Raw genomic sequence first — 14,862 nt, forward strand, 5'->3', positions numbered from 1 at the left:
TATGTTGTTTGGAGTCAGTAGAAGATGAACTGGGGGAGGGGCTTATCGACCAGTGTGATCATTTGCTAGGTGTTGGTGGATGGGTAAACTATGAGAGCCAGAGCCATTTTTATCTCAGTTTGTCCTGTGGCTCACGAATTCTGAGTCCTGCTATGAAGTTGTCTTTGATGAGAAGACAATGCTTGTGTGTATAGTCATAGATTTAAAATATATATATATATAATAAAGAAATATGTATATATCTGTATCCACATTACCCTGGTTACCCAAGATATTAAGCAAGGATTTTTATCATGTCAGACACTACAGAAATGCTTGGTAAGGTCAAAGAGCCTGTTATCTATTTCCCTTCTAGGCATTATTCATCTTCTTGTTTTAAGGTATAAAAAGTCTCCCTGCAAGGCTTCGGATTTGGGCTTGAATGTAACAATACCAGTGTTCAAGGGTAGACTTCTGACTATAAGGAATAAAAAAAAAAAAAGCTTCTTGGGCTTAAGCTCTGATTGAGGCCATGTCTGTCTTTGTGGGAAGCGGCAGCAGCAGCAAAAAGGAGTCAAGACTTGCTTAGGTCTTTCTGCAGGGGACAGCTGGAGACTCCTACAGCTGACTTGTTTGGGAGGGAGGTGGGGAACGAGTGAAGGAAATGCAAGTGCTGCCTTCCTTCCTCCTCTCTTCATTTCTCTGGTGAAAGAAATCGAAGCCAAGGAGTTACTGTCTCTTTTAGAAAAGTTTCATTAGAGTAACATAAGTTAATACTGTCTTAATTGACCCTCTGATATTTTTAAAAATAAGGAGAATAGTAATGTTGGCTGTTTGTTACCTAATATACTAATTGTCTATACTACACACAGGATTTTCCCCACTCCATAATTCTCATCACCCCATTACCGTATCCTTGATACTCTTAATGGAGAATCAGAAGCCAGGGATGCTTGATATGATATTTAAATTATTTGAAAAAGACTTCTAATTAAGCTATTGGGAAATATATGGATCTGTGCTAAAATTGCAGGTAGCTGATTTGCTTTTCAACTTCTGTAAGGTTTTGCAAGTTTAAAGCACTCAAGTCAAAGGCAGAACTAATAAAAGCACAGTTGAACTTAATATATTATATCAAGATTTACAGTAACAAATTATTGTTTTTCAGCTATGAAGATATCATTAAGCATATGCCAGGCAATCAGTGCATGACTGTAATAGGTTCATGAAGGAAAGCCTTTTTCTAATCGTATTCGGTGGTGTTTTTCCCAAGACAGCAACAGCTTTTATAAAATGATGGTTATATCTCCTCATTATAGAACCTAATCTCCCCCAAAGACATTCAGCAGCTGCAAAACACTAGCATCTTTTAGTTGTAAATTGTTTTTTATTATTTATTCCTATTTAACTAAAGAAGAAACGGCCATCAGATGATTTAACAAGACGAGAACTTAGTGGTTTTAACATTTGACAGCCCCCAATTGTTAGCCCGTGCCTTGATCTCTTTCCATCTGGGCTTAATGCTAATTGGTGTTGTTTTGCTTTCATGCCTCTACTGTATAAGCTGAGTGTGAGTCTTCTAGAAAGAAAATGTGAGTGATCGGCTCTTTTATATCTCCCTTTAGCATGGATTTTGAAGTTTTGTGTCCTGCTCATAGAATTTAAGAAATGGCAGAATTAGACAAAAAGGAGCACATGTGCCCTGCTGTAGTAAGTCAATTTTTGATAGGAGGTGTCATTTGGAGCTAGATTTGTTACCCACAAAGCGATACAGGCAAGTCAGCAGACAGAAGCCTCTGTCTGAGTGATGGGCGTTATGATTTAGTGCTGCACATCCCGTGGCAAATGACGCTCCTCAGTGGGAACACTTGAGAAAGTGATCGTGCTCTGTTTGAGACTGTTCCGTGGAATTTAAAAATAAAATGGGACTAATGAGTTTTTGCATCACTCCACTGGTAGGACTCTCAGGGGACGACCAGCCAATTTAAATAAATAAGATTCCATAACCCTATGGGAGATTACAGCGGTGAGATGTTCATTTGAATCAAGGCTCCCTTTGAGGAGAAGAGATTTCCCTCATAACATCCTCTGAAATAGATGGTTCTGACGTGGGTTTTGTGGCGATGTTTCCTTTGTTGCTGTTTTAAGGAGGTACTTTGCCTTTCTTTCCAGGACTTGGTTTGTTTTCCTGGAAAGGTTTAAGCAGTTTCTCCACCATTAATACTGCATGCTGGCTGCAGCGGTGGGTCACTCAGAACCAATTAAGCAACTGTTTCACTCCACAGACTATCACATTTTGCTTCTTACTTACTCTGTGCAGACTGAAGTTGTATGTTTGTGGCCAATTACTATCCAAGCTTTAGATTTTCAACTTCAGAGATAGAAATTCATCTTCCAGTTTTGTGATAGAATAATTCAAATAAGACTTTAAAAACTTATGGCGCTTTACATAAATAACTTCTTCTCTATCATAACAACTGAGAACTTTGTACAGTTGTGAATCTGCATTTCTCTTTACTCAATAATTGTACCCTTAATGCTGTTTACTATTTCATTTGTATTATTTATACATCAACCAAAGGGTATGAGCAGTAAAAAAATAATTTCACATCACCTATCTTCCATTTCTTTTTATTTTAAAAGCCCTGAAGATATAGTTCTCCTATAAATAATAATAAAAAGGTGCTATATTAATATTTCAACCAAGGTCCGCATCTACTCAGGCACACACACACAAATACATATTCTCTGATATATGTACACACCCCTCACTACAAATTAACTGTGCCTGAGGCTTGCAAGAAAATCAGGTCAAGTTAAAGGAGAAATCAAAGAATGGGACCAAATTAATGTACTGCTCTGTACCACATGTGAATATGAGTTTGCAGGGAGAAAATAGCTTATTTTCTGGACCACTCCTATCTCTGTAATAGGTTGAGAAATTTTTACTCTAAGGCATGAGTAGCATCACCTTGGCTAGACAAAGGTGAAAGTTCAACCCTCTCAGCTTAGGTTTTATTAGATTTTCTTAAGTTGGATAAAAGATGTCTACCTTGTAAGTACTGTTTCGGAACATCTGAAAGACCTCTTTGTACCTCTTTCTTCCTGGGAAATATATTTTTTAAAATTGTGAATAAAATAGCAATTTTGCCTATCCATTTGAGAAGTGTATTTTAGGCAGCAATTAGCAACATTTTCAAACACTGAGAATGGTTTTCCATCCAGGTATATCTCTCATCTTACGCTACGTGTGGAAACAAAACATAGCCTTCATAAGTGAGTGTGGTAGGACTCACGCCTCTAACCATGCTTATTCAGGCCACAAGCTGAATTATCGTCGACTTCCTCCTTTCTCTTTAAACCACATTAGTCCACCAGTGAAACATGTCAGCTTTACCTTCAGAATGTCTCCAGGTTCTGATCTTTGTCACAGTCCAAGCCCCAATCATCTCTGACCTGGATTATTATGTCTTCTTCTAATGGGTCTCCCACCTTCTGCCCTACCCCTCCTTAGGTGTGCTCTCAACACAGCAGCAAAAGTGATCTTGCTCAAGCATGCACCAGACAAGTCACTCCTCTCTTAGAAGTCTAGAGCAGCTTAGCGTGAAAGCCAAAGACCTCACGGTGGCTTGTCGGGCCTCCCTCGTCCCCATCTGTCATCACTTTCCAGGCTCCCTACCCTGCTGCTCTTCCTGGATGCACCAAGCATACTGCTAACTCAGAGCCTCCGTCAGCGCTGGTCCTCGTGTACAGGATGTGCTTCCTCCTAGGTATCAGCAGAGCCCCCTCTTCACTTCCTTCAGATCCCTGTTCAAACGCTATCTTAACTGGGAGCTCTTCCCTGATGGCCTTGACTTAAGTAGCACCACCCTAAGCCCGCCCCTGCCTCTCGCTGGTCCTCCTCCTCTTCTTTTATTTTCCCCTGTAGCCCTCTTATACATATACACATTTATGCTTGTGTTTGTATATGAGTGCCTGTAAATATGTATTTTGTTGGGTTTTTTAAAATTTATTACTATTTTTGCTATTACTTCTTTGTTGGTTTTCCTCTCTCCCAACCAGAGTATAAACTCTAAGAAGGCAAAGATTTTGGCTTTTCATTTCTGTGAAAGATTGCATTTCATTTCATTCACACACAAGAATATGTGTTGAATAAATGGAAGAAAGGGGGAAGGGAGGGAGGGAAGATAGGAAGGAAAGAAGAAAGGAAGGAAAAAAGGAAAGAGAGAAGGCACTTGAGGGAGAAAAGAAAGGTAGGGTAGGGAATTCCCTACTTGTGCTTTTATCTTCCACATAGCCTCTTATACTGCATAGAAACTGGTTTAGTTTAGGTACACGTATGCTGACTTTTGGCTTCAATAAACCACGTGACTTGTTCACTATGATCATAGAAAAAACAAAAAAACAGGTGGGAAGAGAGAGCCCAGCATGCCAGTTTCTGCGGAGCATTGACTGGTCAGCCCCTCCCACACCTCCCTTGCCAAACGAGTGAAGCAAATGCATCCTTACCTCCCAAAGGAACGTTAACCACTGTTTACCCTGTGCTTTGAGATCCACAGATGAAAGCTCTCGTAAAAGGAAAAAGTGGTATTACTTTGTGAATGGCTATAGGCGCTCATCTAGCTCTGGAAACTGATCAAGTGCAAACATTGGATCATGGAACTAAGGTTGGCCAAATATCACACGTTATAATTAACGCAAGCTTGAGCTTCAGCACAGTGACACGTTTCCTTTGAATAAAGCAAGGTCCTCTCCGGTTGTGTTGAATCTACACAGGTCTCAGTTTTCAGCTAGTAACTAAACATTTTCATGTATGTAGAAGGCAGGAAGACAGATGTGTCTCTGACTTCTGATGGGGTGGGGAGACGCTTGGGGCAGACCGCTTCCTTTCGAGATACCTTCTAAATGATCCTCTGTCTCCTTTACCCCAAGGGACAGTGACAAGAACACTCCTAAAATCATGGAGATTTCGAGCGGGAGCTGAATGTAGAAGGCCTGTAAAGCCCACTTCTCACTAAACATGAACATTCTCTGTGGTCTGCTGACCAGGGCTGATCTGGACTGCTTAAACAATAATTTCTGTGATGGGGAGCTTATTACCTGCATGGTTGCAGATTATGATATTATCTAGCAACTGTTGTTAGAAAGCTCTTTGCCTAATGTCTCTGTTTGATCCAATAGTAGTATTAAACACTTTGCATGAGCAAGTGCTTTGGGAGATGGAAAGATTAAAAACAACAGCACTAGCATTGTGGATTGAACAACCACCTAGAGCAATGTTCTGGCCTAGAGGACAGTTTGAAACATAGTAGTTATTCAATAAATATGTGTTGAATGAATGGAAGAGTAGATTGCACTCTAAGAAGAATGAGAAAGTACGCGCCTAAGGAATCATAATACTAGGTAGAATTTAGATAAAGGGAGCGAAAAATAACTACAGCAGATAACAAGATTAATCTCCTCCCTTTAACTTTAATCATTCCGAGCACTGACATCTGAATTCATTCATAAAAGTTCACTTCTTCTTCCATGAATCATAGCTGTATTATTTCAGGATTGCTACATCTTCCCTTACCTCTTTTCCAGACTCAAGAGTTGCAGGGCCTATAACCTTTTAAATGATTTCTAAAACACCCATCAGTCTGAATATCCTCCCCCAGCCAAGTCCAGTTTCTCAGCTGGGCTCTTAGATGATGTCAGCCTAAAATGGAATAGATCAGCCAGTCCAGATATGATCACACCAGCCTAGCATACACTGAGGCTCTTTTCTTCTATGTATCTCCTATTGTGCAAACCATTTGGTCCTGAAACCCTTTTTTACCTGGGTCACATGTTTATATTCTAAGAAAACCCAGTGTTCCAAAGAACACAGTTTGGAAAATAAGAGTGTAATGTTATGTGCTGGGCTTCACTTCAGGAAGAGGGGTCAGTACCTATTTTACACCTTTTGCAGTAGAATTGTAAAATTGCAGTCCATTAATATGATTTGCTATGAAATTTGATTTCTTTGTCAGAACTTGAACTTTGGTTTTTCTACTTATCCTTCAACTTGAATATTATTAATAGTAGTGTGATTTAGTGGACAGACCTTGGACTTGGACCTTGGACTCGGGTCACTGATTCACTGCATGTTCTGGGAAAAGCCATTTTCTTTCTCTGAACCACAATTTTGTTATCAGCAAAGTGAAATGGTTGGTCCAGATACTCTCTGATATTCCTTGTAGAGCTAGCCTTTGATGGTCTTAAGCCAAAGCTTTCTCTGACTTTCTCCAGGTCATTCTATAAATTTTACTAGTCTCCAGGGAAGACTGAGAGATAACTAGATAGCTCTTCTAAAGAGATGCAAAGGAAAGAAGATAAGCAGCAAGTCAACCTTCAGTTCAGTTCAGTCACTCAGTTAAGTCCGACTCTTTATGACACTGTGGACTGCAGCAGGTCAGCCTTCCCTGTCCATCACCAAGTCCCGGAGCTTGCTAAAACTCATGTCCATTGAGTTGGAGATGCCATCCAACCATCTCAACCTCTGTCGTCCCCTTCTCCTGCCTTCAATCTTTCCCAGCATCAGGATCTTTTACAATGAGTCAGTTCTTTGCATCAGATGGCCAAAGTACTGGAGTTTCAGCTTCGACATCAGTCCGTGTAATGAATATTCAGGACTGATTTCCTTTAGGATGGACTGGTTGGATCTCCTTGCAGTCCGAGGGACTCTCAAGAGTCTTCTCCAACACCACAGTTCAAAAGCATCAATTTTTCGGCATCCAGCTTTCTTTATAGTCCAACACTCACATCCATACATGACCACTGGAAAAACCATAGCTTTAATTAGATGGACCTTTTTTGACAAAGTAATGTCTCTGCTTTTTAATATGCTGTCTAGGTTGGTCTTAGCTTTTCTTCCAAGGAGCAAGCATCTTTTAATTTCATGGCTGCAATCACCATCTGCAAGTGATTTTGGAGCCCCCAAAAATAAAGTCTCTCACTGTTTCCATTATTTCCCCATCTATTTGCCATGATGTGATTGGACCAGATGCCATGATCTTAGTTTTCTGAATGCTGAGTTTTAAACCTACTTTTTCACTCTCCTCTTTCACTTTCATCAAGAGGCTCTTTAGTTCTTCTTTGTTTTCTGCCATAAGGGTGGTATCATCTTTGTATCTGAGGTTATTGATATTTCTCCGAGCAATCTTGATTCCAGCTTGTGCTTCATATACCCCAGCATTACGCATGATGTACTCTGCATATAAGTTAAATACGCAGGGTGACAATATACAGCCTTGATGTACTCCTTTCCCAATTTGGAGCCAGTCTGTTGTTCCATGTCCAGTTCTAACTGTTGCTTCTTGACCTGCATACAGATTTCTCAGAAGACAGGTCAGGTGGTCTAGTATTCCCATCTCTTGAAGTGTGTTGTGATCCACACAGTCAAAGGCTTTGGCATAGTCAATAAAGCAGAAGTAGATGTTTTTCTGGAACTCTCTTGGTTTTTTGATGATCCAATGGATGTTGGCAATGTGATCTCTGGTTCTTCTGCCTTTTCAAAATTCAGCTTGAACATCTAGGATTTCATAGTTCATGTACTGTTGAAGCCTGGCTTGGAGAATTTTGAGCATTACTTTACTAGCATGTGAGATGAGTGCAATTGTGCAGTAGTTTGATCATTCTTTGGTATTGCCTTTCTTCGGGATTGGAATGAAAACTGACCTTTTCCAGTCCTGTGGCCACTGCTGAGTTTTCCCAGTTTGCTGGCATATTGAATGCAGCACTTTCACAGCATCATCTTTCAGGATTTGGAATAGCTCCACTGGAATTCCATCACCTCCACTAGCTTTGTTCATAGTGATGCTTCCTAAGGCCCACTTAACTTTGCATTCCAGGATATCTGGCTCTAGGTGAGTGATCACACTATCATGATTATCTGGGTCATGAAGATCTTTTTTGTACAGTTCTTCTGTGTATTCTTGCCAGCTCTTCTCAATATCTTCTGCTTCTGTTAGGTCCATACCATTTCTGTCCTTTATTGTGCCCATTTTTGCATGATATGTTCCCTTGGTGTTTCTAATTCTCTTGAAGCAATCTCTAGTCTTTCCCATTCTATTGTTTTCCTCTATTTGTTTGCATTGATCACTGAGGAAGGCTTTCTTATCTCTCCTTGCTGTTCTTTGGAACTCTGCATTCAAATGGGTATGCCTTTCCTTTTCTCCTTTGCCTTTCTCTTCTCTTCTTTTCACAGCTATTTGTAAGGTTTCCTCAGACAACCACTTTGCATTTTTGCATTTCTTTTTCTTGGGGAAAAAGCCAACCTTACCCCCTACTGATGAGACTCACCTGACATGGCAGAACTGTGTACATGGCAAAACAAACGTGAACTACTCCCTGTGACTATCTTTGTTCTTTGCCTGTATAGTGTGGCATGTTTTCATAAGAAAAGAAAAATCCTGAGAATTTTTGCTTAGTGATACTGACACTTCAGTCACATCACTTCCACCATAATGGGGTTGCCCTGCCATGTTCATACCCTGCCTTGCACATCATTGCATCACCTGACATGCAAACTCCTCACTCATCTTAAGTCTCTCTGCATTTCAGCCCAGGTTGGCACTAGTTTCTTTCTTAGCAGCTGTGATTATTTGAAAATAATGTCAAAACAAATAATTTCCTTTTTTCACCGCCTGACAATCATTTAGTAGCTATGCCTATTCCCGAGTCTCTGCCCTCATCTCTCTTTAATTATTCTCTTCCTCCTCTCCTCCATCAATTCCCTTGGCTAATTCAGAACTCCCCCAAGAAGTTGGACAGAGGCATCTGAGGGCTGGGAAGAAAGAAGCAACCATTTCCTAGAGCTCAGTGAGGTTTCAGGACCATGGACAGCGATATTGGATGGCGATAGGAAAAATCCATTTCAGTCTGTTTTTGCCTGTGGTTACCAGGCCCCTGTCGGAACCTCACAGGTGGTGGAGGTGACAAAACTCTACAAAGACACTTTGCAGTGAGAACCATTCTCCCCGGAGCTTAGAAGCCAAACCTTATACCATCACATACAAAGAAGAGATTGCATCTGGGCCCTGCCGTTGTCCTAATGTCAGCTCGCTTGGCATTTACCTTCCTTCCCCAGGCTGACCTCTGATGATGGGGGCAGGCCCTGGAGGCATTGTTCTAGCTGGGCAAATGCTGCAGCCATTGTGTCGGCATGGGAGAGCTGCCGGTTCCTTTCCAGCCCAACACTGTAATTTTATCAACTCTGGCTCAGAGAAACCTATATTTATAATGCTAATTAGGAGAGCACACATTTAATTTGAGTGGAAGACTGTTTGTATCTCGCTGAGCCTAAGAGCACAGGGCTCAAGCGACAACAGTCAGAGGCATAGCAGGCCTTTCTCCCTTCTCCAAGTATTTGAAACAGGGCTGAGCCTTGCCAAACAATTTCTCTGTTGGATTAAAAAGAGACGTGGGGGGAGGGGGTGAGAGTGCTGAATATGCCGGAGCTCAGAAAACTTTACGTTTATCTCCCGTCTGCATAATATATTTCTCTGTGCACTGAGAAAACATGCCTCTTATGTTATCTAATTGTTTCCTGACACATTTAGCAACATTTCACACTCTTTAAAGTGACATTAACATTGCTGACAGTGGAGGTGCTTTCATTAGGTGGGCTTTGAATTGTAGCCAGGATGCACTGCAGGTCTTCAAACAGGCTTGTAGAAGCCAAGAAGAGCATTATTTATGAAAATAGAGACTTGGCCAACAGTGCCCCATGGGTGCATGTTAATTTTGCTGACTCCAGTTAATTTAAGAATGTGTTCTTGTGCGCATAGGCACATGCACGCACACAAGATAAGTTCTCATGAGCTGAACGGGGACATCTTCGTTGTCCGGCAGGCTACAAGGATGCCTGTGTATTGTTGAAAGTCTGAAACATCTCCCTTTCCATGTGTTTTCAACCACAGCATAGCGATTTCAGACACGCATCAGTCATTTGGCATGCAATCCTCAGACTGAGAAACATGTGGCTAGGGTATATGGTCAGTGTGATTATTATGCCAACTTGTGGAGTCAGTGCTCCTCTTTTCTCCCCCTTAATGCTTCCTTCTGCCCTTCGAAGGTCATTTTTTCACGTCTTCAGCTGTCTGCATGGAAGCATAGTTTCCCCTGGAGAGTATTCTAAATGAGCCTTCAGAGAACAGGACCCAGCAGTGCCTGAAAAGAGAAATGTGAAGATTCAATCTGACTTTCATGAAAAAAGGAAGCCAGGCTGGGAGATGATGGGGAAGGTGGAAGTCAGGTTGTGAATTTCTGCTAGGATGCAACCTCACCTGTGATCTTGACCTGATTATTGATCTCTGTACTTGTTATCTGGGGGCAATAGATGATATTTAGAAATTGTGGAGTTTTAGAGCTGAAGGAGAGCTTCCTACAGATTATTTTGTCACCTCCACAGTGCTACACTTTCTAATCTGCCTTCCCTGCTGATTCTAGTTACTCTTCTCTCTCTGTCTCACTCATGTTGCAATAACGCTTTGTGGCCATTTGATCATTAATCATAGAGATCTGAATTAGCATCTTGGCTTTGCTCATTACTTACTGTGTGACCTTGGCCCAGCCACTGGAACTCTACCTACCTCAGTTTCCTCATCTGTAAAATGGGAATACTTATCATAACTTCCAGATAATATTGTTGGAAAGGATTAGTAAGTTGCAAACAATGATGTGTGCTAAGCATATTGCCTAGAACATTGTGAATGCTCAAAAAGTGAGTATTAGTCTCCTCCACTGGAATATGGGTTCGATTGTGGCTAAGACTACATCTTCACATTGCCAAGTACTAGGAAGTGTTATGTAATAGTACAGTAGCATTGTCAGAAAAAACAAGACTGGGAGCTGACGGTGGCTCAGATCATAAGCTCCTTATTGCCACATTCAGATTTAAATTGAAGAAAGTATGGAAAACCACTAGACCATTCAGATATGACCTCAATCAAATCCCTTATGATTATACAGTGGAAGTGAGAAATATATTTAAGGGACTAGATCTGATGAACTATGGACATTGTACAGGAGACAGGGATCAAGACCATCCCCATGGAAAAGAAATGCAAAAAAGCAAAATGGCTGTCTGAGAAGGCCTTACAAATAGCTGTGAAAAGAAGAGAAGTGAAAAGCAAAGGAGAAAAGGAAAGATATACCCATTTGAATGTAGAGTTCCAAAGAATAGCAAGGAGAGATAAGAAAGCCTGCCTCAGTGATCAATGCAAAGAAATAGAGGAAAACAATAGAATGGGAAAGACTAGAGATCTCTTCCAGAGAAGGCAATGGCACCCAACTCCAGTACTCTTGCCTGGAAAATCCCATGGACGGAGGAGCCTGGTAGGCTGCAGTCCATGGGGTCGCTAAGAGTCGGACACGACTGAGTGACTTCACTTTCACTTTTCACTTTCATGCATTGGAGGAGGAAATGGCAACCCACTCCAGTGTTCTTGCCTGGAAAATCCCAGGGATGGCGGGGCCTGGTGGGCTGCCGTCTATGGGGTCGCACAGAGTCAGACATGGCTGAAGCGACTTAGCAGATCTCTTCAAGAAAATTAGAGATACCAAGGTAACATGTCATGCAAAGATGGGCACAATAAAGGATAGAAATCATATGGACCTAACAGAAGCAGAATATAGTAAGAAGAGGTGGCAAGAATACACAGAAGAACTGTACAAAAAAGATCTTCATGACCCAGATAATCATGATGGTGTGATCACTCACCTAGAGCCAGATATCCTGGAATGCAAAGTCAAGTTACTTAACCGCTCTTTGCTTCATTTTCCTTGCCTGTAAGAGGGAATGATAATCATCTATAAAATAGGACAATTAATGATTCATTGAGCTAATTATGCAGTTGTTTAGTGCAGTGGCTGCACACAATAAGAACTCAATACATGTCAGTGATGATGACAATGATTTGACTTTAGTGCTAGAACTTGACCAAGAGGGATTGGGTAGTGGGTACAGCCAGACATCCTAGAATGTGAGGTCAAGTGGGCCTTAGAAAGCATCACTACGAACAAACCTAGTGGAGGTGATGGAATTCCAGTTGAGCTATTCCAAATCCTAAAAGATGATGCTGTGAAAGTGCTGCACTCAATATGCCAGCAAATTGGGAAAACTCAGCAGTGGACACAGGACTGGAAAAAGTCAATTTTCATTCCAATCCCAAAGAAAGGCAATGCCAAAGAATGCTCAAACTACCACACAACTGCATTCATCTCACATACTAGTAAAGCAATGCTCAAAATTCTTCAAGTCAGGCTTTAACAATACATGAACCATGAAATTCCAGATGTTCAAGCTGGATTTAGAAAAGGCAGAGGAACCAGGGATCAAATTGCCAACATCCATTGGATCATCAAAAAAGCAAGAAAGTTCCAGAAAAACATCTACTTCTGCTTTATTGACTATGTCAAAGCCTTTGACTGTGTGGATCACAACACACTGTGGAAAATTCTGAAGGAGATGGGAATACCAGACCACCTGACCTGCCTCTTGAGACACCTGTATGCAGGTCAGGAAGCAACAATTAGAACTGAACATGGAACAACAGACTGGTTCCAAATAGGAAAAGGAGTACGTCAAGGCTGTATATTGTCACCCTGCTTATTTAACTTATATGCAGAAAACATCATGAGAAACACTGGAATGGATGAAGCACAAGCTGGAATCAAGATTGCCAGGAGAAATATCAATAACCTCAGATATGCAGATGACATCACCCTTATGGCAGAAAGCAAAGAAGAACTAAAGAGCCTCTTGATGAAAGTGAAAGAGAAGAGTGAAAAAGTTGCCTTAAAGCTCAACATTCAGAAAACTAAGATCATGGCATCCAATCCCATCACTTCATGGGAAATAGATGGGGAAACAGTGGAAACAGTGTCAGACTTTATTTTGGGGGGCTCCAAAATCACTTGCAGGTGGTGACTGCAGCCATGAAATTAAAAGACGCTTACTCCTTGGAAGAAAAGTTATGACCAACCTAGACAGCATATTAAAAAGCAGAGACATTACTTTGCCACCAAAGATTTGTCTAGTCAAAGCTATGGTTTTTCCAGTAGTCATGTATGGATGTGAGAGTTGGACTATAAAGAACGCTGAGTGCCAAAGAATTGATGCTTTTGAACTGTAGTGTTGGAGAAGACTCTTGAGAGTCCCTTGGACTCTCCAACCAGTACATCCTGCAGGAAATCAGCCCTGAATATTCACTGGAAGGACTGATGTTGAAGCGGAAACTCCAATACTTTGGCCACTTGTTGTGAAGAACTGACTGATTGGAAAAGACCCTGACGCTGGGAAAGATTGAAGGTGGGAGGACAAGGTGACAACAGTGGATGGGATGCTTGGATGGTATCACTGACTCAATGGACATGAGTTTGAGTAAAGTCTGGGAGTTTGTAATGGACAGGGAGGCCTGGTGTGCTGCAGTCCATGGGGTCGCAAAGAGTCAGACGTGACTGAGCAACTGAACTCTACTGAACTGATTGCATGCATTGACTGAAGCCTACTGAGGGTAAGTCATTTGCTGTAAATCCCTTAGCTAGCAAGCCCTCAGGTAGCCACAATAGGAGCCGTGGCCTCCTCACTCTAACTGTACTACTACTGGGGATTCTTTATGTCCAAGGCAGTGACTTAGAAATGACTATATGAGGAAAGAATGAACTAATGAACTAATCTGTGGTCTCCTAACAAGCTAGACTTAGTACTGGTCTAGTTTACCTTCTCCATTCTAGTTTTCAAACATTTCTAAATTCTTTGAGGGGGAGATTGTCAGCCTTTCTGTTGGCTATCCGTGGTTATTCCTTCGATATCTAATCTTTAGCACCTTATCAAGGAGTGGTCCATGAGGAATGGGTGGGTGGTAGTCTGAGTAGGCAACAGGGAGATGACAGAGTTCAAGCATCTGTCACCTAGATCCCTTGTTTTATCTTTGCTGTCTCAAAGGCACAGAGCAGAATACAGACTTGAGCTGAGAACTGTTTGCTGTCTGCAAACAAAGCCTTTGAAAAAGAAAGCTTCAATAATGAGAGCAAAAACAGTTACCATGTGTAGAACACTGTACCATTTGCATTGGACTTTCATATATGTTTATATTTAATCCTCAAAATGTCCTGGAAAAGGGGAATAGGACATCTCTCTCATCGCCTTTTGATGGATGATAATATTTACTCTTTACTTCAGAACATTTATATAAATACTCATTCATTGCCTAGAATGATCTGTATTTTTATATACATTTGCTTATCAAGCATTTGAGAACAGTGAAGTTAAGTGACTTGCCAAAATTCACCCAGCAATTCAGTGGCAGAGCTAAGTTAAACTTCAGTCTGGTTCCACTGCCAATCATATTGTCACATCAGTGATGGGTACTTTGTCATTATAATGGTTAATTGAATTTCATTGTCATTCCCTATGCAGTGTTAAAAGCTCTAGAGCCTTAGCTCAAGTTCTTCCAAGGAGACAACCCATCCTGTCTTAGTTCAGTCTTCTGTCCTTTGCAATGAGGATAATATTTCCTACCCTAAAGGATTGTTATAAGATTAAATATAATATATTTTAAGGGCTTGGAAATTATGCCTGGTGCATTATAAGAGCTCAGCGAATCTTAGCAATTGGTAGTCTTATATTTCCATGAACCCAAGGAGTGAATGTAAAAGTAAGACGGATTCCTACATGTCATGGAAGATGTTTCCCAAGGAAACTTTTTGAAAGTTAAGTTTTGTCATGGGCATACAGTTTCTTTCAGTCTTTCTCTTAAAAAGTTTTCCCCCCAGATAAGCTCTTATGCGAATATAATGTAGGTTACAGGAGGACTGGAAAACAGCCCAGGGTATGTTCTGTGTATTACTTGTGAC

At 41.1% G+C, this 14,862-nt stretch overlaps 1 protein-coding gene across 22 annotated transcripts in view; it reads left to right on the forward strand.

Annotated features, from left to right (window-relative positions):
• The window catches only part of LOC129637974 (teneurin-2-like), a 462,189-nt gene that overhangs the window by 171,065 nt on the left and 276,262 nt on the right, over window positions 1-14,862 (forward strand). For 8 of the 22 annotated variants that reach the window (XM_055562413.1, XM_055562395.1, XM_055562421.1 and 5 more), the window contains one exon: window positions 3,494-3,749. The exons of 12 other annotated variants lie outside the window; for them this stretch is intronic. In XM_055562413.1, the coding sequence (XP_055418388.1) occupies window positions 3,734-3,749 (16 nt within the window). In that variant the 5' untranslated portion in view covers window positions 3,494-3,733. Of the gene's footprint in view, window positions 1-3,493; window positions 3,750-4,538; window positions 4,632-4,911; window positions 5,098-14,862 lie in introns of those variants that run through there. 2 more of the 22 variants (XR_008707676.1, XR_008707675.1) reach the window with 2 other exon arrangements.

Source organism: Bubalus kerabau, chromosome 1 (assembly GCF_029407905.1).
Source record: "Bubalus kerabau isolate K-KA32 ecotype Philippines breed swamp buffalo chromosome 1, PCC_UOA_SB_1v2, whole genome shotgun sequence".
Lineage (NCBI taxonomy): Eukaryota > Metazoa > Chordata > Mammalia > Artiodactyla > Bovidae > Bubalus > Bubalus kerabau.